Source organism: Pelmatolapia mariae, linkage group LG5, assembly GCF_036321145.2.
Source record: "Pelmatolapia mariae isolate MD_Pm_ZW linkage group LG5, Pm_UMD_F_2, whole genome shotgun sequence".
Classification (NCBI taxonomy): domain Eukaryota; kingdom Metazoa; phylum Chordata; class Actinopteri; order Cichliformes; family Cichlidae; genus Pelmatolapia; species Pelmatolapia mariae.
The window spans coordinates 32,606,401-32,621,828 of record NC_086231.1 but is presented as its reverse complement, the minus strand read 5'-3'; the positions used below and the strand labels follow the sequence as shown (position 1 = coordinate 32,621,828).

Sequence of the window (15,428 nt, the reverse complement as noted above, 5' to 3'; positions counted from 1 at the left end):
CCGCTGTTGGGAGGGAGAGACTCATCACGTCCTGTGCCAGAAGCCCGTGGTCAGCGGGACGGAGACGCGCGCAGACAAACATACGGTTCTGTTAACCTAAACAATGGCACGCCTCAGCTGTCCGCAGCCCTGACTCAGTTCATGTGGATGAGTCTTGTTGACCAGCCAGTCTGGGTCAGAGCTGAGCGAGGCAGCACCTGTGAGAAAGCCTGCAAACACAGCAAAACTCTGCAGGCACTTGATGGCTTGGATGGGACACTTGTTACAGTCCATCTGAAATTGAAGATTACCTCAATCAATACATAAAAGGGACATTTCAGCCAGGGTGCAGACAGTGCTTCCACTGTTTTTAACACCCAAGTCTCACTTTAGCTAGTTGAATGTGATAACTTCGCTCTCCTGTGAGGCTGGATGACAGAACAACAGCACAACTGAGCATGGCCCACAGACCGGCTGGAAAACATACTTTCTACACTGCCTCCATCGGACAACAGAGCAGACGGGCAAGCAGAGCGCACTCAACCATGAGTATGATACTGCTTAAGCAAGCAGTATCACCTTTGGGGAAAGTGCTTCTCGTTTCACCTTAAAGCAGCTGCCTTTATTGGCTGTTTGTTACAGCAGTTGTGTAAGACCTTCCAGGTTTGTCACTGATAAAAGCTGAGGTTGCATTGGTATGTGTTAAATCACTGTCTGGCTGTAAATCAGAGGTCAGCCACTGAGATCAGAGAAATCCTCTGTACATAAGCAGACACAATACATGAGTACGTCTCTAAATGCTGCCGTTAGGCTCAGCTAGTCCCAAAAGCAGCAAAATAACATGTATATTTTATGGAGTCTGGATGACGGCACCTACATAAAGCTTTCCTCTAATGTTCAGCAAATTCCACTTTGTGAGTTGGACTCTCTCTGCTCGACCTCGAGCTGCACATCTTTTGATATTTTCTGAAATTTTGCTGCTTAAGTCTTCTAAAACCTGTGAACTGTGACACATACCACAACAGCTCTACAGACTGGCAGTGAAGTCACCGTTTGGGTGTCTGTCTTCACAGCTCAAAGGATTTTTCTGTCATCGTCTTGTGCTCTATTTATTTTTCGAGTCCACCAGTGGATTCCCCTTTCTTCTCGATACGTGCACTTCCTTTTTTTCATGGATGATCTGTTTTGAGGTCACAGCCAGCTCTCCGATCTTCATGTCAGTATAATTCAACTGCAGATTTTTACCAGCAGATAACTTTTGCACATCTGAAAAAGAAGGCTTTACACCCAGTTGGCTCTTTGTTTAAAATGACACAATGTACTTTACTATGCCTGCTTTTGGCTCAATGTCTCATTTGAATCATAAACTGTATATAAAAGATGGATGTAGCCAAATGTGACGTCACCCAGTGGTTTTTGCACATTGCAAATTAAAGGTGCAATTTTATTTTAATGGTCATCAACTTGTTAGTTTTGCTCAGCCAAAACTAGTTGAGATAGATGAGGGTTTGAACTGCTAAGTTATCAGCTATCTTGGGTATGCTTCTATTAAGGCCTGACTTGGACTTCTGCAGGGAAGCTTTGTAGATCCTGCTGATGTAACCTACATAAGTGGCTGATGTCATTTAAGGCACTGCCGGTTAATTATGTGTTAATTAGTATGTGGCCGCTCTGAGTGTTTATAGCTATGCCAGCCATGATAGAAATTAATAAAATGCTGGGAGGTTTTTCCCCGCTCTCTCTCGGGGTTAGTTTTTCGTACATTCCCTCACGTCTATTCCGACTGTTACATTTGTGATTCCTTTCAATTCAATTCAATTTTATTTACATCACAAATAACAACAACAGTTGCCTCAAGGTGCTCATATTGACATTTTATCGGTTATTATTCCTTATGCTGAGAGGATGATTGTTATACTGATAAATTTAAAAAAGGTGGTGAAAAAGTATCTGCGCAGGAGGAATCGAGGGCGCTGAACAGGCGAATCACAGCAGATGCGTGCGGCGTCGACTGAGGTGTAGTTACACTTCGAGGGTTCAGCTGTAGGTCACAGTTTGGGGTTTCAGACACCACTACGGCATAAATTTCCCCACTCCACAGTCATGTGTAACTTAAGCCCTAATACAAGTACAACAGGTTAGTTACAATAAAACGTACCTATGAGGAGAAATTATTTGGGATTAAGAGTGTAAACAGCTTATTCCTACTATAAAGAGAAGCATTTTAAAAGGACAGTCTATGGAACCGACTCACTTTTGGATGAACTGAACTTGGCCACAGGTTGCTGCTTGGTTCAGAAACATAATTTAGTACCTTTGGTGTATGTGGAGGCTTATATACTGTATAGAGCTGCAGTCACAAAACTAATTGCTGCAGTAATGTAGCACACAGTGAACTGGGTTTTATCAGCAGGAACCTTGGCTCACAACAGAGCAGCTGACCTCTGTCCTTACCTAACACAGTGCACACACTGTTCATACCCAGAGCCCCACTGTTACACTGTGCACTTATGACACACAATTGATCGCTTTCTGTTTTCATTATGCAAGAGTGATCAGGAGTTGACTTTATATAAGTGTTGCTTGGGGTCAAGCTGGGTCTCACTGCACTGCCCCCTGCAGAATAAAGACCACAGAAAGTTTAGGGGAAAAAAGTCCACAAAGCCTTTTTTTTCTATTTTGCAGTTACTTGCTGAAATGTGTCTGTGCACATGGAAGGAGGCGTGCTTGGAACTAGTTTGGATTTGTGATAATTTCACGTATACTGCATGCAGGCATAGGAACGGTGCCTATCCAGACTAGCACGCAGCTGTGAAATGCCTCTGGTGAAAGCGCAGGAAAAAGGCACATTAAAAAGCATGATGCCAGGTTCAAAGGAGTTCATGAGAAGCATTATTTAGCCTGTCTGAATGTCTCCCTGCTTTACTCATCTCTCACAGTTAAGTTACAAAGCAGGGAGCAAAAGGCTTAGCTGTAAATTAATTAGGCTTCATCAAACACTCAGCGCCTTGTTTCCCGTCTCAGTGTGGGGAGACGGGAATGGAAAGCACCTCTCTCAGCTCAGACTCTTCATCTCTCTCATTAACTGCTCAGACCTGTGATGTGTTTGGATACGGAAGGAAATTACATCCAGGACACCAAGGGAGTTCACTGACTCCATGTGACGTTTCAGTTGCAAAAGCCTCTTGACTGTTAGTCTAATGACCATTTCCAGAGAAACATTCAGATGGCAGGGTCAGAACTTGGCACAAACAACATGACAGGGTGGATCCATCCTGCCCTGTATCAATGGTTCATGGTTGGTGATGGTGTAATGGTGTAGAGGAAATCTTCTCCACATTATGCTCCACACAGTATTGTTGCCATCCATCCCTTTACGACCACAGTGCAGCCATCTCCTGACACGACAGCGAGTTTTCTGTACTCAAATACCCTCCACAGACACCAGACGTCAATCCAACAGACCACCTTTAAGCCCCTAAACACATATTATTATACAATGGGATATAATGCAACACATCCAGATCATACTTTACACCCGTGTTTCCCAACCTTTTAGAGCCACTGCACATATTTCACATTAGAAAAGTCACACGGCACACCACCAAACAAAAATGTTCCCGCGCACCAGGCATAGCGGAACTGGCTCGTATGTCCCCGGTATACCTCTTTTGCTTTCTTCTGACCACTACTCATGCTAGGGCCTTCATCTGGGTCCGAACTTTCTCCAGGACCCAGGTCAGACTGACTACTTTTTCTTTTCAAATATTTATCTATTGCTATTACACGCTGTGTCGTCTCACAGCATAACTATTATGCAAGTTCTTCTTCGTCTTCTTCTGTTAAACTGGCAGTTTCATTCAGTTAGAGCAGGTATGTAATTGTTCTGCGCGTTACTCAAGCCGATCGCTCGAGTACTAATCAGGTGGAACCAGATAACTGATCATTTCTCACGGCACACCTGTGGGCCGCGGCACTAGTTGGGAAACACTGGTTTAAAGCATGAAGTATTCATATTTAGAAAACATCTTTATTGTATAAGACTTGAAATGCCCCTCATGTATGACAAACAACATTTTATTGCTTATTCAACATTTCAATCCAATCGTGATCCTTATTTAACCTAAGATTAAAAAACCATCTGTGTGAACATGAACGACCCAATGAAGGAAACCACCTGACTCTGGTAAAAAATAGTTCCAACAACACTTTAGACACACTAGAGTCACATTGGTATCCGCCGCTTAACTTCCCATTTATTGTCTGTGGTTTGGTTCACGGGCAGACTCCACAGTGAGAATCACCACAGTGTCTCTCATATCCTCCACAGATGAACCTCCAGTGATTTAGTCTTAGTCTTTCTCATAGAAAGCCAAGAATGTGGCATGGGAACTGAACAGTCATTATAGTCAGTCTATAACAGCACAGTGTTACATTCAGTAAAGTAAACAAGTGCTTTTAAGAGAAATTTGTTGGATTGTAGCATTACAAATCAAGCGAAACTGCAACCACAAAGATTCCCGATCATCTCATAGAGGAACATACAACAACTTCGTTATGAAACACAGCAAACACAGAACAGCAGAGGCATTTATCTGAAGTACAATTAAAGCCTCCTTTCAGCGGTTTCTTTGTTCTGCTGAGAAATATGAATAAAATCAAAACAAAGAGCTCAAATAAGCTAAAACTCTCCATAGAGCTGAGAGGACCTGTAAAGCGGCAGGATTCTCTGCATCATCATCATCACAATGCATATTACACATCACACGCAGTGGTCCGAACCATGGTTACTACAAACTGACTGATTACAGCAGTAGACTGCTCTTAAAGGAGCCTGTTCAACAAAAGCAAACAGCATAACAGTATAACGCAGGTGCTTTATTAACTATTGCATTATTTAGAGGCTTTCATATGCACATATAATAAGCTATCACTGAAGAAAATGTCACAGTATTCTGCACTGCAACATGATTTGAAGCTGTTCAGCTGAGAAAACACGTTTACTGTAATTCAGTCTTCTGAGCTGAGAGCCGTAGCGATGCATTTGAAAAAGCTAATTAGAAACTTGCACTTGTTTGTCACTCTCTGAGAACAATAGCTTCTATTTCAGCTCGCTGAAAGCGGGTCAACGTCGAATTAAAGCACTTAGCAGCCTCGGAAGCACAAGTGAGGTGTGAACACTTTGCTAACAGGCTATTATCACAGCTGCCCGTATCAACAAAGGTATGAAAAACAACTCAATGTGTTAATAGTCCTCTGAGAGAAAAGTGCAAACAGCTCTAAAATCAGCATCGACTCTGTGTGAGTCCTCAAAGTCGGAGTTGCTCACTGTGGAGAGAGCCTGTGTTACTGTCCAACGCCCACACTTGATCTCACCGTGGTATGAAAGTGTTCCAAAGAACTCATTTATTTTGGGGACTCGGAGAAATATGAACTTTCCTTCTCAATTTTGACGCTGCATAAGCATACCAGAACACCCTGTCGCTGTGTTATTCACACACAAAAAAGAAAATCTAATTTTATAGTTACTATAATCCTATTAAAGTCACCGTAGTAACAGCCTATTGCCTTTTACATAACATGACAAATACTATTATGATCCGCGTGGCCTTTCTGCTCTGCCTTTCAGAAAATCCTGTTCCACATTCCAGAAAGCCACATTAAGCAAAGGTGAGCAACAACAATCGCAAAATGTTTACAATCTCTCTTATTTCAATCTATGGAAAACACAGATTGAAATAATGTGGAAATAGCTGGGGTGGCTCTGGGTGAGGAGGCAGTCCGGTCTACTGAACCCCGATGCATCTATTGAACCCCGATGCATCCACTGGAGTGTTAGTGTTTGCTTAGGTATAGGAAAAAACTGCTTGTATGAATGTGGGTCTATAACTGGGTGAATGAGGCTTGTAGCAAAAATCACTTGGTGCTCAATAGTCATTAGAAAAGCGCTATAAGAACCAAAACTCACGTTAGCACAGAAACTCAAATAACCTAGCATTCATTCTGCCTGCTCACATATACTCTCATTGAAAGGTGTCTTTTTCTTCTTCTTTTTTTTTTTAAACCTGCATAATACAAAATACATTTCCACTGCGTAAAATTCACACAGGTATGCATTACAACTAAAATGAATGAGCTTTATAAAGGTAGGACTCATGGCAGGGCTGTTAAAATCGACTGCACTATTTACATGTCTAAGGAGCTTGGAAAGAAAAGCGTCTGGACTTCATTAAGTTGCTTGAAGATGTTTCACCTCTCTTCAAGCAACTTAATGAAGTCCAGACGCTTTTCTTTCCAAGCTCCTTAGACTACGATGACCTGGATGACTGAGAACCTTCACAGACACATTATTTACATGGAACTACACGCAACAGAGCAACTTAGGCAACGTTCACACTGCAGGCGAAAGCGCATTAAATCCGACTTTTTTGACCCTATGTGACCCATATCTGATCATGGTTTGACAGTGTGAACGGCACAAATCCGATATTTTCAAATCCAATCTGGGTCACTTTCGTATGTGGTACTGAATCCGATACATATCTGATGTTTTAGAAAGCGACTGCTGTTTGAATGGTCATGTCACATTAAATCCGTCTTTTACGTCACTGACACAAGACAGACGCCAATTATCAGCGCTGGAGAAGACATCGGGAACGCTTCCTGGCCATCCAGTGTAGATGTTAGTGAAACTGTTGGGAAGACAACATTGGAGAAACGTGAACATTTTATTTGTACTGTACAATCTGCAGATTCTGACAGAAATCTGCAACTATCCTCCTCTCTAAAACAACAATAAGGATAATTATTAGGCCATATGTAAATAACAAAATAACTTTATAACTTAAAGCAAAATTGGGAAACAAAGTCCGAAACAAGTCTTTATATAAAGGTCCATCAGTCAAACAATACTGTTTGGTCTGGGTCTAAACAGAGCGCATCGTGTGTGACGTCTTCTTTTGCACATGCGGGCCGCTTTGAGGGTTCACACTAGAGCGCGTTTGTTGTCACTGTAGTGTGAACAAGCAGACAAAAAAAACAAACAAAACAGATTTGATCAAAAAATCGGAATTGAGCATTAAGACCTGCAGTGTGAACGTAGCAATAGCGTACTAGGACAACGCTGCGCTGACGAGCTGTTGTGAGCATGGTTATGGAGGCATTACACCATGTCTTTAGGCGACTGTATCTGTATGATGTGGATGGCTGGTACACTTGACGTGATAAATGTCAAAGTGATCCAAGATCATCACAGATGTATAAAATGAGGAGAAGGCACGTGTAGGGAGGTGCATGAACTTTGGGAAAGGACTGATAAAATTCTAGATCCCAGAGCCATTTAGCTCAGATTCACTGTTTTAGGAGACAAGTGGCAACGAACACATTCGACGTCATGTTCAATCAAGTATCATGGTTGATTTTTAATTTTTAGGTTTATTAAGAGTGATGGCGCTTGTATGACTATGATGACTTGTTAGGGGTGTTTAAAGGTGAGAGATGTTTTATATTCTGCATAATAAAAAAATAAATTAAAAAAAAATCAGTAAAACTGCTAATCACTATAACATGACGTGAAATTTTAGTACTAGATTAGATTAGATTAGATAAGGAAATTCAGTTTCCAGTAGCGCAGCACTGACAGAAGTTGCATGTTACAGAGTTGGAATACCAAATAAAGGGAAATAAGAGAGTACGAACATAAGCATAAATATAGCATATATACACGTATATAAATACAGAATATATCATAGGTATAAATAGAATAAATAGCAACCAGCCTACTACTTTGATCCATACTACCAATGGATCAAATGACTGATTTGTGTGAAAAAGAGTAACTCAACAGTTCCACCTCGTTGTTGAAGTCTGTAGACCAGGGGTCCCCAATTCCAGTCCGCGAGGGCCGGTGTCCCTGCAGTTTTTAGATCTCACCCTGGGTCAACACACCTGAATCACATGATTAGTTCATTACCAGGCCTCTGAAGAACTTCAAGACATGTTGAGAAGGTCATTTATCCATTTAAATCAGCTGTGATGGCTCAAGGACACATCTAAAACCTGCAGGGACACCGGCCCTCGTGGACTGGGATTGGGGACCCCTGCTGTAGACACCTGAAAATAAGAGCGTTAGGTTGACTTGTAGTGTGTTCGGTCACTGCCTGGTTCCAGCAGCAAATACTGGGGTTGAAAAATGCTAATCAAGCCTGCTCGTGTTAGCTGATAACTCAGCACTCCAACCTCTTGCACAAATACGGTTATTTCTGGGCCAGAAAAAAAACAACATGGCAGCAGCCAAAGGGCTACATTTGAATGAAATTTGAATGAATGAATGAATAAATATATAAAGGGTGACATCACAGTGACTAAATCCATCTTTTAAACACAATCTAGGCTCACTGTCACAAACTGTTCTCACCAGCAGCAGCGAATCTCAGTGAACGTTTCATTGACATGCTCTGATAAACACACTGAAGAAGGCACAGATACAGAATGGGATGATTTTCATAATAAAAGTCTCTTTCTGGATTATATGTCCTGCTTTTAAAATTCTCTGGCTGTGATGGGAAAACGTGTAAAGGACAGAGTGAAGCTACGTCAGAGATACCCGGTGTATTTCAGAAATAAGAGGAAAAACTACCTTTCCTGGAAAGTTTCACAAGGGGCTGAACTGTAACCCACAGAATTAACATTCCTGGGATGTCTGGAACTTTTCATTACGCTCCCTATAGAAAAGGCTCAGTTTTGACACAGGTAGTTACAGTATTTGTGAGCAGTAGCAGAGAATTTCTAGCAGGATCTGCCTGACAACAGCCACCTCAGCCTGATGCTTCTTTTATACACGTTTCTGTTTCATCCAAACAATCGAGCATATATTAGCAGGATTCTAGTAATTATGGGAAAAACCGGTTTCCTTGTGATAACAGCAATGCAACATTAATGTTGTTATACTTCAAGTCTGATAAATGGAAATATTGTATTCAATGAAATATTTGCAAAAACAAAGTTGATGTTTGCTTTTTGTCTTGGAGCAGATATAAATAATTATTTTAGCTCCATTCCCTCCTTTCATTGACGGCCATCTGCCCTCTTGGTGAACTTTCTGTGCACAGTCATAGGAAGTGCATCTGCTTGTCTGTAAATGGTTTCTGTCTCATTTACCGCATCGGATGTGATTAAAGTGTTGTGTGTAAAAACATTGTTCTGCTGTACTTGTTACCGGTTTACACTGTGCAGAGATTTACACATCTCAGGTAGACGGCACAAACTGAATGTGCATTAAAAGCCTCTGTGTTGCATTCAAGGACCTCTATCATCCATATTATTATCATCATTATAATTATTATTTACATATGGGAAATAGACAAGCAGGCAAAGTGCAGTCAACAGCGATGATGAGAGATGAAACGGACATACATGAGACAGAGCACGATGAGGGGGTGGGGGTCAGACAGGGGTGGGATGGGATGCTGGTCTGGCTCCACACACAGCGACTCACTTGGCCAGCTTCATCTCTATCTGTTGGCGGATTTCTTGCCGCTCCTGATCGCTGCGGACGGGGAAGATGTTGCGGTCCTCCAGCTCCTGCTTGCTGGGCCTGTTCCGAAGCTTCACAGCCAGCAGCTCCTTCTTCATCCTGCGTGGGAGGGTCCCTGTCGTCGTCGAACACAAGTTAACGTCAGTGGCTGTACAGTGGCTTTCTAGCTGCTGCACACAGTTTTCCAGCTTAACCTGCTAAACTGATTCTAATCATCTAAGCATTAGCCTTTGAACTTTCACACATTCCTCGCAACAGCTACACATTTGATTAGAGCCCAAGTCTGAGTGGATAGGTCTGAACCCTCATTATCTTACATAAAACACCTTCCAAACTCTGGATTAAGTTCGGGTCTGCTCCGGGGTATTAACGGGTTTTTTAAGCCAGTGTGAAGCTTTGGTTTCATGTTTGCTGAGCTGACTTGATTAAAATAATACAGAAAATCTTCACCCAGGCTTGCACGTCTCTTGCAGACTGAAGCATGTTGAAGAATTTCTTTGTAACTTTTGTGCCATAAAATTCCCTCCCTTCACAAATGCCCAGTGCTGTAGTTGTTTCCTGGGAAATTAGCTGGTATGATGCTCTTTTTGTCTTTACCAGGAAAACTGATCTGACTGAGCAGATCAGATGTCACACCTTGACTGAGTGCTCGTCTCCATCAAACCTTTCATGTTTTACATATTTTGAGTTTATGTTCAATTTAAAAGAACACAGACTGCATATAAAAGATGAAAGTATCAACTGTGACATCACTCGTTGGCACTGGTATCTGTGTTTGTGCCTGCTGTGCACAAACACAGATACCTGCCAATTAGTTAGACTAATGTTAGAATTTGGCTGAGGTCACCACAGCAGATGGATCCACATGTTTGATTTGGCACAGATTTTGTGGTGGATGCCCTCCTGACACAACCATTCATCTAGCTAGTGACCTCCTGAGGCCGAGTTTGTGTCTGGAATCATTGGTAAAAGCAAATGCCCATCCCAGCATCCGCATATTTTCTGCCATTCCAGGTCGCAAGGGCAGCAGACCTCCCCTCTCCCCTGACCACCTCCTCCAACACTTCTGAGGGGACACCAAGATGTTCCCAAGCCAGCCAAGATGCCCAGAAGGCATCCTGGGCCTCAACTGGCTCCTTTTGATGCGGAGGAGTGTCAACTAAACCTAACTTTAGGCATCAAAAATATTCAAATTATTACTGAGCCTCGCTTGTCCACTGAAAGAACTGCAGTTTTTGGGCTCTAAGTTTTAACACCACATGTTTCTGCTTGACAAAAGAGGCCATTAAAAGGCATTCATAGTATCCAAAAATATCTGATTTGTGCAAAGATGCACTGCTACCATTCTTAAATCTGAGCTGTGACTCTTTAATTCATTGTTTTTTTCCTGCTTTCATCCTGTTAGCATCTCCTTCACCACACATTAGCATCACTATCTCTGCGACTAAACCTTTCTGGGTAAGAGTAAACCTTTGTGGCAGTGCTATTTAAGTCTCCAGTGAGCTCCACAGTTCACATTTTTCCTCCAGAGTCGCAGACGTGCTAACGGCAGGAGTCCGAGCACCACTGACCCAAATGAACAGCTAAGAATTAGGCCACCAGAGCAGATGTTGACGGGCTCTGAAACTTAACACCAGCAAGTATGCCATTCATCATCCATGTAAATCTCCCCGTCAGGCTGCGAGTATAAACAAACATCACCACAGATTATGCAGCTTCATTATCCACTGACAGGGTGCCCAGATTTGGGCTCTGTACAGAACGTGGGCGATAACAGTAAAGCAAACATCATACCACAAGTCGGCTGTCGGCACACATACCGGAGATCACAGACTCGTTCCAGCTGTCCTGGTCGCTCAAGTATTCATCCAGACGCCAGTTCTCCTTGTTCTCGTCAGACTCCTTCTTGCTCTCGGACTCTCCGGCCGGGTCCTTCTCTGTGCTGGACGTGCGAGACAGGCGGCCCTCCGGACGGCGTTTCGGAGACGAGCGCGCCTCCTTCATCTGAAAACTGAGGTCACATGTCACGAGATGTCTGTCAGTTACAGCTGTGGTGAATTGTTGTGTTTGAGCGCCTGAGATGCTGCACGGCTCATCTTTCAGAGAGCAGCTGAAATGTTAGTTTACCAACGAACGTGGTCGAGCAGCAGTCACTGAAGTGATTAAAGAGTTCAGGTTGTGTCTGCAGCCCAGGCAGAAATCGCATAACTAAAGCATCACAATGTAACAATCCTGTGACCAAGACACTGGAACAACAGACTGATTTATCTTCATGAGGTGACTGTAAACTATAAAACAGAGCACTAAACAGTCGTTATATACTGCATAAAGCTTCAGTTTGGGTTCCTAAGGTGAAATAAGAGGTAAAAAGCTTAGAATACACCAGGAGTCCCTCTCTGCTGTTTTCTGCTTCACTAACAGGTTTACAGATCTAAAAAAAAACAACACTCGCAAATGAAACATCCACAAGTATAAACACAATCTGAGAAACACTCAAAATACCAATAATACTATAGGTCTGTGAAGCATTTACTTGCACGTCCTTGTTCAAGCTCCAACATCAAAGCAAATCTAAAGAAAACTAAACACAATCAATCGTACATTCATTCATTTCTTTAAACACTTGTTCACATTTTGTTGGTTTCTGCACTAGAATAAAAAAAAAAGTTCAAATTTTATCCTCATTTCATTCATTTTTAGCACTTGAAGATTAGCATCTTTGTCCACGTGCACACACTGTCTGGGTCAGCATTAACGGGAGCCAAACTCAAATAGAAGGCTGCTTCTTTAAATCTAATCAACAGCCTGTTGGCCTGCAGCTCCAGTCTGTGAGTAACGCTCACATATGACTCCAACCCTTCCACTGTGCCCTGAAGGACGAGCGTGAAGCATATCATCACACAGCACAGCTGCCCCTGAAGGTCAGAGGGGGTCAGACATGGCTGCTCCTTGTTAAACTGTCCCAACATGTTGCTGGTGAGATTAAGCTGATTATAAGTTGGATTCTGTTCTGAAGGGGTCATCATTTAAAACAGGTCTTTAAAATCCATACATGAAATATATTTAGAAATACTTTTCCTCTTTTTACACGACGCCTGTGGTCTTTTTTTTTTTGCTCCACACTGGTTACATTTTTGTTGTGGGAGTTTCTGTCTAACAGGACTAATGCAAATCCATTCACTGACCAAAGTGCTGTTTGTGCTTTTTGGCAACTACACAAACAGAGACGTGGTGGAAATGCTGCACATCAAGCCTGACCTGTCCTGTCTGTGTTTGGTAGCCAGGGCGCGGTGCAGCTCCTCAATGATGCAGCTGGGGGGCAGCTGTGGGTGCAGCGCCCCGAGGTGAGGGGACCCGGTGGGTGTGGAGATCCTGCCTCTCAACAGAGAGCCATGAGGGTCTTTGGGCAGAGTGAAGTTCCTGGGTAAGGTGGCAGGGGACTTCTTCACCGGCACTGGAGGAGCACCTGGAGAAGCGAAACACATCGAGTCAGATACCGAACGCTGATTTTACATCAGTGTGAGTCCTGCTGGACGCACCTTCTAAGCTGCCCAGTCTGGTGAGCAGTTTGACAGGCAGGCTGGGTGGAGGAGGGGTGCTGGCTCGTCTCTGAGGCTTGGTTGCCGCCGCCGCCTCCTGCTTCCCCTCGATACCCTCCGCTTTGCCCTGCATCTGCTCTTCGCTGGGGTCACTGATTGAGGTGCTTTCATCTTCTCCATCTTCACTCTGACTCTGATCACCTGCTGTCTTTGCCACTTCAGTCACATCTTGTACTGAAAGCACACAGCGAAGGTAAGCCGAAAGGTTTAGTGAGTTTCTGAAGCCTCTGGCTCCACCTAGTGGACAATCAGAGACATAGCGCAACTGCACTCGGAAAACCCATTTTATAATCAATATCACTTATTTTAAAACGGGTGATGAAAATAGAAACTAAAGTAAGGAAGAGTCTGTATCCATATTTGGCGATTTAAACATTGACGGATGTTTTTACATTTTCTTTCAGACACGTGAAACACAAACAGATTTCTGACATTTGTTGTGTGTTGTTATTTATGAGCCCTTACTGAGATAATATGACCACACAGCTTAAAATAATTGTTGCACTGTTACAACAAGTCATGAATTATTTGTTTATACTCTGACTCGCATCCGGTGGTTGTTTTCTTTGTTTTGTTTTCTGAACACATGTCAACAAGGAAGTTGCAGAAACTTTTATAACATATTTGAAATGTTTTTCATCTCTTCCTTTCTTTTGAATTTCCATTTAATTTTAATATATATACCAAAATAATGGCAAATATAGCTGGCTGAGATACTGGCAGGGCCAGTATTAGCTAAGCGCTAAGAGCCATACTTCTGGTCAAGTCGTGACCTTTATTTACTCTCCTGTATTTTTTATATTTGTTATAAACCAACTGTTTTGGGAAATTCCCATCTTTACATGATAAATGCTTCCCTGTGTCCCCCAGCGTGGTGTGGGTCTGTTGTTTGGTGTGATGAATTTACTTATGTGAGACTATCCAGTAAAAAACAGATGAGCTGTAAAATCAAAACAATGAGCTAAAAGATGCTAAAACAGTTTTCCTAAAGTTTCTTAGAGATGTGACAAACATGTTTAGCAGTTTTGCACAACTGATGCATTAAAGCAGCATTTTTGTGAGGCAGTTACAGGATATGTATAAAAAGAAAACAGTGCTAGCAACAAGGTGAACACAAAGCCTGAGCCTTCAGCCTACAGAACACATCACTGTACCTGTTGAGCTTTCTAAATCACTGCCCAGGTCTTCATTAGTGTTGGCCAGCGGTGCCACCGGCTCCTCGTCTCTGTCCTCACCGTCAGAGTGAGGGGGGGTGTCCAGGTCCTCACTGTTACCCCCACAAGCAAGATCTGACTCTGCACGCAGCACACAGAGATGACAGGAATGAGTCTGCGTGGCAGTTTAGGCCTCATGCGGCTGAGCAAGTGAACCGTGCAAAGCCTGGAGTCATATGTGTGCTAGTGCGCTAACGTGTGTTCATCTGTGGTTCTGCACCTGTCTCGGTCTCCCCGGGGTTCCTCCTGACGAGGTCATCTCTCTTCTGCCGTACAGCTGCCTTCTTCTCCACTGCTACACGAACACAAACATTAATCAAACCGGTCCTCAGACTGCATAAGGAAATGAGAGTGCGTGGGACTATTTGCATGTTATGGCTTTCAGCGTTTAACGCCACCCGTGGAAGCGCACGGCGTCACACTCACCTCCTGTGGGCTTCAGCTTCTCGTTTTTCTTTTTCCTCCACTTCCAGGGCTTGAAGATGCGTCCCAGACTGGCCAGCTTGCTGTTGCGGCGAACGGGAGGCGTACGGACCCCTGAGACCAGGCAACCTGAATGCAGAGCCCTCTGCTGGTCCATCACATCTGCAACACAGAACACAGCTGCCTTTAACACGGGCTGAGAAAACAAAATCCACCCAGGCGTTCACGACATCCGTCACGAGCACGGTGAGGACTGGAGGAATTTCTTGAATCCCTCGTTTACCGATAACCTCTCATTATCTGAGAGCAGCAAATGTGGGTCACTGGCTGCAAACACCTTATTGATTCCAGCCTCATTTCTGAGGAGAAGCGGTGCTGAGGGAAGAGGACAGAGAATTGCATTGTTGCCGTGTGACTCACATGGTTCGACAGCAGCCAGACCTCGCCGGCCCCAAAACACACACACAATGGAAGGCTTTTAAACGACGTCTTGAAACACACGCAGGGAATAAATAAAATCAACTTCAGCTCGAATGCCTCTCCTTAGGTCATCAGAGCAGACATCTGCAGCCTGACTCCACACTGATTTTACACCATTTCAGCCCGCACTCTTCTCTCAGTGAAGTAAACATCAGCGTGCGAAACATCCTGCATTAGTGACAGAGTCGTACAAATCCT

General features: G+C 43.3%; 1 protein-coding gene across 4 annotated transcripts in view; it reads right to left on the bottom strand.

Annotated features, from left to right (window-relative positions):
• The window catches only part of phactr3b (phosphatase and actin regulator 3b), a 56,976-nt gene that overhangs the window by 17,565 nt on the left and 23,983 nt on the right, over positions 1–15,428 (bottom strand). For 3 of the 4 annotated variants that reach the window (XM_063474803.2, XM_063474800.1, XM_063474802.1), the window contains exons 2-8: positions 14,754–14,912; positions 14,548–14,622; positions 14,268–14,408; positions 13,054–13,287; positions 12,773–12,980; positions 11,335–11,525; positions 9,476–9,629 (exon numbers count right to left, since the gene is read on the bottom strand). In XM_063474803.2, the coding sequence (XP_063330873.1) occupies positions 9,476–9,629; positions 11,335–11,525; positions 12,773–12,980; positions 13,054–13,287; positions 14,268–14,408; positions 14,548–14,622; positions 14,754–14,912 (1,162 nt within the window). The remainder of the gene's footprint in view (positions 1–9,475; positions 9,630–11,334; positions 11,526–12,772; positions 12,981–13,053; positions 13,288–14,267; positions 14,409–14,547; positions 14,623–14,753; positions 14,913–15,428) is intronic. The other variant, XM_063474801.1, reaches the window with a different exon arrangement.